The following is a 6,413-nucleotide window of genomic DNA, read 5'->3' as shown; positions in this document are numbered from 1 at the left end:
GTCACATTATTTGATTATGTTCTTCAGTAATTCGCGTGACTGAAATGGTCGGGCTGCAGGCCCGACCGCATCGCCGCCGGCAGGCCAGCCAGGCCCGGCCCCCGGCTCCTGCCGAACGGGGTTGCTGGCGCAGCGAAGCGGAGCTGGCAACTCCGTTTGGCGGAAAGAGCGGGCGGCGGGCCTGCTTGTTCTCAGCAGATACCGATGCACTAGCACTAGTTCAAAGTGCGCGTCGTATGTATAGAGCTAGCTTACCTTAATCGGCTCGCTGGGCTGGCGCGTCAAGATTCCCACTGGCGGGTACTTCCGCAGCGACTCCCTCAATATTCTCTCAATCAATTCCATATCCCTAACAGCCTCATAGGTAAGACCTCCGTGCATTTTAGTCTTCTCTTGTACTTCAGCTGCTGCGCGCCGCTGCAAGGCATGGTTCATAGCAAGTTCGTGGAGTGCAAATCCGATCTGAAAGAGGCAGAACACGAGGCCATTTCATTATGGGGGGTTAGGAGTTCGATCATGTCGGAACGCATTTGGAATGGAAATATAGTCAATCCTATAAGGATAATGGTCGTTGTCCGGGGCTTTTGCGATCCTCGTAACCAACCATACGCGCCTCGCGGTCAAAGTCTGACGTTACTTTCGGCGGTTGCCGCCAGCTGTTATCTTTTAGCAGAGTCCAACATGGCTGATATTTCCTTTCAGACGGATATCATCGGATAGTGGATAAAATTTTCAGATTCCCCGTAAACAAAAATTTCAAACGAACTACTATCATGTGATATGGTTCAAATTTACCACTACTATAACTCAGCTAACATTACCTAAATTTTCGAGAGGCGGGCCATTTCGGTAGTAAACCCTATAACATAGCAGCTCGTTTGAAAGCTCTTTTCACGAGAAATTTGGAACTCCCAAATCCCACACACCGATGATATCCGTCTGAAAGGAAATATTACCTAAAAAACCTAAACGTAATGATTGATGATTGCTGATATATCAGCAATCATGCCAATCGTGCCATGCTAATTTATCGGCATACAATAATGTACACTGTTGAGTTTTCAGAGCATAAAGGGCCAAGCCAATGCCAATTTTGGACGAAATCGGTGCATAGCCCAATATTTTGGCTCAAACGGAGCCTGTATATTTTTTAACAGTCACATCACAGAAAAAGGATGAAAATTTAGTCCAAAAATATGTTATTAATTTACTATATATTATGTATCGCTTGTCCTTATTGCAAAGCACGCAACTCCATGGACCCCTCCGTCAAAGCACGCACAGCGGTCCGGCGCTGGCGAAACCACGCGAAGTTCTGAGGCTCTGGCAAAACCACGCATCGATGTTTTTCGAAAATTTTGAGATAATAGTATATTCTGGTAGAGGGAAACGTCCTCTTTCCAACGGTATAGGTCTCAAAAAACACCCCAAAAACCGAGTTGCGTGGTTTCGCCAGCGCTGGATCGCTGTGCGTGCTTTGACGGAGGCTCCGCGAAGTTGCGTAGTTTCGCCAGCGCCAGAGCGCCGAGCGTGCTCTGCAATGGGGAAAGCGGTAATATCCACGGCACAAATTTTCGGGCCCAAAGTATCTTGTAAAAATTAACCGAAAGTCGATAACTACAAGGAAGACACACGCAGTTCTGGGACCCGAGAACAGACTCACGTACTTCCGAACTACGATTTCAAACTCACGTACTTCTGGACCCCTTTGGAAAGACTCACGTAGTTCTTGGTTATAAGATAGGAACTACGTGAGTTTGTCCTCGGGATCCAGACGTACGTGAGTTTGAAATCGCAGCTCGGAACTACGTGAGTCTATCCTCGGGCCTCAAAAGTACGTGTGTGTTCCTTGTAGGTATCGAAGTAGGCTCACATTGCTGTGTGTCTTTCCTCTTCTTTGTTAAAAACTTATATTATTCAAAACTCACCGTATAGTATTGGCGACATTGTCAAGGCCGGCTACGAAGAAAAGAAAAGCCTGCGCTGCCATAGTGTCGTTGTTCAGTTCGACGTGGCTAGCGCGGTCCAGTGTACTCCGGTTTCGGTCCTCCTCGCGAAGCTGCATCATGATTTGGACAAAGTCATTGCGCTCCACTTTGTTTTCCTCGCGATAATTGACTGTGTCTGACATAAGTCTTAGGAAGAACTCAGTCATATCTTTGAAAATTTTCCTAAAGGGCAACAGCTTGGCGAACACGGGGTGAATAGAGATGAGGAAGAAGCGCAGAAGGAATACGAAGTTGCGGCGGAACATCCTTCGCGACATGTTGAGAAAGTCGTTGTTGCCGCCCTTGACCGTGTTGCAATCGATGCCGAACGCCACAGAGCCGATCACATCCGTGCTATAGCGGATGAGAATATCCTTAAGTTCCACCTGCAACAACGGAGGGTTTAATCTGACCGCCTAGATAGAGTGCCTACAGATAAAAATGTTCCTAAATGAAATGCCCTTGATTGTCAAACGGTCGCCCCCTGTTGGGCGTTGGTGTTGTGTTGTCTCAAATCAAATTTCCCGTTCACCTAACGCCAAAGATTCCTTTACATCCCTGCTTTCTGCTTGCTCAGTGCTCACAGACCTGAACGTGCAGAATTCGACACCTCCTACGCACAAGCAGCTATCTTCTTGAGCTGTGCAGACAAGCAGCTATCTGCTGGAGGGTGGCGGACAAACAGCTATCTGTTTTTTGAGGTCAGGGTTAACCTATTCTCCGTCCAATAACTTCTGTCAGTTACAAGTTAGGAACATCGAAAATACCGAAAATATGAATACCCAAAGTCGCGAGGTGGAAAAAGCAGTTAGCTGCTTGTTAGGCCATCTCACCGGAAAAAAATTTTCGAGGTACGCACGTCTAGCGATAGATTAGACCTAGCAGAGACCCTGTGTAAAGTTTGAGCCCTGTGCGATAACGTTTACCCGACCCGCATCGCGATTTTCCGAGCGGGCTCGAAATTGGCGCGCGGTGACCTGACACCTTGTCGGCTCTGCCGTGTTGACACGGTGGGGTCAAAGGTGACGGCTCGGGTCTGAAGTATGACCCTATGGGTCCTACTTCACATCCGACATGGTGAATCCGAGCTCGCGACTGACCGGGCGTCTCCAGGGGCCCAAACGTCGCGGGCCACGCGGGTCGCTCCTGGCAGCCGAAATTGGCAAAATCAAACATATTGTGTTTGCCAATATGTAGGCCGTACCGTGCCCTATCCAAAACTATGTAGCGTGCCAGGTAGCGGTGACGCGATCACTGGAAAAAGTTTAAAAAACAGGTATTTGCGCCTGTGGTGACGTCACATAGACTGCCCGCACTACACGCCTGTAGCGCATGGTAGCCTAGTACGCAGGCGTTTTTGACATTATTTAATTTTTCCAGTGATCGCGTCACCGCTACCTGGCACGCTACATAGTTTTGGATAGGGCACGGTACGGCCTACGTATTGGCAAAAACATTACGTTTGATTTTGCCAATTTCGGCTGCCAGGAGCGACCCGCGCGGCCCGCGACGTTTGGGCCCCTGGAGACGCCCGGTCAGTCGCGAGATCGGAATCGCCATGTCGGATGTGAGGTAGGACCCATAGGGTCATACTTCAGACCCGAGCCGTCACCTTTGACCCCACCGTGTCAGCACGGCAGAGCCGACAAGGTGTCGGGTCACCGCGCACCAATTTCGAGCCCGCTCGGAAAATCGCGATGCGGGTCGGGTACACGTTATCGCACAGGGCTCAAACTTTACACAGGGTCTCTACTAGGTCTAATCTATCATTAAATGTGCGTACCTCCGAAATCGCCGACTTCGACTACCAAAATGAGATGGCCTACTGCTTGTCTGCACAGCTCAAGAAGATAGCTGCATGTCTGCACTGCTCAAGAAGATAGCTGCTTGTACGTAGGAGGTGTCGAATTAGGAAAGGCCTCGCTTTGGAGCTTACTCCAAAGGGAAGAAGACAAAACTGTCCTTTTTTACTGTTAGAGTAAAGCCCACGCGTTCCAGGCTTTATCACGTTATTTCATGTAATTTTTAAAAGGTTGCGGAACACACCATAGGAAGATACACGCACGGTAAAAGCAAAATCTTATTTTTTGAGGGAAAAGGGAAAACTTTGAGGAGCTAGAATCTTTGAGGAAGAGTCCTCCGATCTCGCCTCAGATTTTGAGGAATATTCTCAAAAAAATGAGAAAAAATCCCCAGCCATTGCTGAGCCATTCTCCTGTCGCATGAAATGGCTACAGGATAGCTACTTTAAGGCCAGAAAGAGACATTCTAAAGCCATCGTCAAGCGAGCCTGGTGCCCGTGCGAAGCCCCTGCGGAATCCGCGCGGAGCCACCGCGGAGCTACCGCCGAGCTACCGCGGAGCCACCCGCGGAGCCATCGCGGAGTCACCATGGAGCCGCCGCGGAGCCACCGCAGAGACACCGTGGAGCCAACGCGAGGACACTGCGGTGCCATCCCGCAGCCACCGCAGAGACACTTCAGAGACATCTTGGAGACACTGTTGATTCCACGAAAAAGAAATAAAAAATAAATAAATAAATAAATAAATAAATAAAGAAAAGCAAAGTCCAAAATAAGAGCTGATCATTACAGACTGAAGTGGAGCAAAGACACGTATTCTCTCAAGATGACATTCCAACAGGACGGAACTTCAGGAACAGTATTCTATCTGAGCAAAAACAATGAACACCTCACACCTAATGACTCCATTGGTTTTGTATCAGGAACCAATGATGGATGTGGAACCATTACTTAAAAACATGAAGCCTATCTGCTATCACAGATTTCAACAGATTTCAACAATATTCCACCATGGCACTCATTGTTTCTTCGACTTCTTGGCACAGGTTGCTTCGTGCGACGCCTTCCGTTTCCTCGCTCCAGTGAGAGTCTGACCACAGTGGAAGCACTCGAATTTATTGCCACCACATGTTGTCTCTTTCTTCTGAAAACCCCTCTCCACTATAATTAAGAGATTTGCAGCGTCTGATTTATGTATTTCGTTGATGTGGTTAATTAGAGAGGTTTTCGCACCTTCACCATAGTACATGATTTTCTTGGAGCAGGTTTCGAAGGGACACTGCAGACCATTCGTAATCCTTATCGTGTCTCTGTATTTTGGGGCACTCTCGCCACAACACCCTGGGGCAGGTTCACCACGTTGTTCTGCTCCAGCCGAACAGAACCCAGGGTGGAGGCGAGGTTTCGAATGTCGCAGGGGCCAAATCGATGCCACTGGTGTTGCCAGCCTTCCAGGCAGACATGAGCTCTTTCTCTGCTCCCATGAGTGTCAGGGTAGATGTGATTTCAAATTCGCAGGACCAATCACTGGAAAAGTCATAAATCATGATGTACTTTAATGCATCTGCACAGATACCCAGCTGAAAATCCCGCCGGAAATTTGGCACTTTCCGGTGGAAATTCCCGATTATCTACGGGTTTTCTTATTTTTCCGCCGGAAATGACGATCCCGTGGAAATTCTCGACGTTACCTGGTTAATATTCGTTTTCCTCAGAATGTTTTTGTATCCCATGGAAAATTCTAGTTGCCCTCGGAATCACTTTCCGCGGATGTTCCTTTACCGGAGATTCGTAATGTCTCACGGAACACATGTTCCAAGGAGACTGCTTCCATGGAGGAAACGCATTCCACTGAGCGGTGGCAATGGGAAATTCCTTGGAAACCCCATTCTTGTACGCAAAGCACTGTTGGGCGGAAACCATCTCAACTTCCATAGAAATTCATAACTTTACTGTTTAAAAATGCACATGCACGGAGAAAAGAATCATCGCTTTCTCATATCAGATTAGACTATTGAACTAATCAAAAAGGTGAAAATTTGGAAATTAGGAAATTAGAATGAAAAACAAATCGCATCCAGTAACCGAGACTGTTGCTTTAAAGGTTATGTGATCACATGAAATTCAAAACTATTAGAAACGAGTCCTCGGAATTAGATCTGTCGTCGTTCCAGATTTTTTTTTTCTACCGAATGTCTGACTTTTACTTACTTTCATAGTCGGAACATAGTGCACATGCCAAAGATCGACGTTTCTTTACGTCTAGCCCCTCCAACCAGATGATTTTACTAGCGAAACAGACTGCCACTATTCATAAGCTGGTGGTGGCGGTGAGCCGACCTACCTAACCTGTAACAGAGTCCTCCGCCCGTGCTGCTGCCGCTGGCCGACGCGCGCAGCTCGTGGAATGAAGTTTCGTTACATTCGTTTGTTGGCTGAGCGATTAGCGAAGCCTATTACTCCAGTGATCAAAAAGTTTCGCGTCTGTCTGTCTGTCTGTGTGTCTGTGTGTCTGTCTGTCATCACGATAACTCGAGAACGAATTGAGCTAGCGACCTAGGATTTTCAGGGTCGTTTTGAGTCATAAAAAGACAGATCAAGTTCGAAGAAGAGCACTCTAGCTC

General features: G+C 47.8%; 1 protein-coding gene and 1 long non-coding RNA gene across 2 annotated transcripts in view; both read right to left on the bottom strand.

Annotated features, from left to right (window-relative positions):
- Window positions 1-231: 231 nt before the first annotated feature.
- On the bottom strand, window positions 232-2,746 carry LOC113215497 (cytochrome P450 6a22-like). The gene is made up of 5 exons (XM_052272710.1): window positions 2,734-2,746; window positions 2,543-2,598; window positions 1,929-2,404; window positions 1,697-1,706; window positions 232-462 (listed from the first exon to the last, which is right to left on the bottom strand). Exons 1-5 carry the CDS (start codon window positions 2,744-2,746, stop codon window positions 247-249), a joined length of 771 nt encoding a protein of 256 aa, XP_052128670.1. The 3' UTR covers window positions 232-246.
- Window positions 2,747-3,746: 1,000 nt separating this feature from the next.
- The window catches only part of LOC127750606 (uncharacterized), a 6,547-nt gene continuing 3,880 nt past the window's right edge, over window positions 3,747-6,413 (bottom strand). The window contains exons 2-3 of the long non-coding RNA XR_008011781.1: window positions 4,580-5,316; window positions 3,747-4,486 (exon numbers count right to left, since the gene is read on the bottom strand). This is a non-coding gene — a long non-coding RNA (uncharacterized LOC127750606). The remainder of the gene's footprint in view (window positions 4,487-4,579; window positions 5,317-6,413) is intronic.

Source organism: Frankliniella occidentalis, unplaced genomic scaffold (assembly GCF_000697945.3).
Source record: "Frankliniella occidentalis isolate FOCC.00 unplaced genomic scaffold, Focc_3.1 Scaffold220, whole genome shotgun sequence".
NCBI classification, from domain to species: domain Eukaryota; kingdom Metazoa; phylum Arthropoda; class Insecta; order Thysanoptera; family Thripidae; genus Frankliniella; species Frankliniella occidentalis.
The sequence above is the reverse complement of the archived record's forward strand: the minus strand, read 5'-3'. Positions and strand labels throughout refer to the sequence as shown.

Excerpts from the sequence above, each read along its gene's own strand:
- LOC113215497 (XM_052272710.1), bottom strand. Across the intron at positions 2,405-2,542 it reads AGCAAGCAGAAAGCAGGGAT|GCGGTCAGATTAAACCCTCC; the intron begins GTAAAGGAATCT and ends CACTCTATCTAG.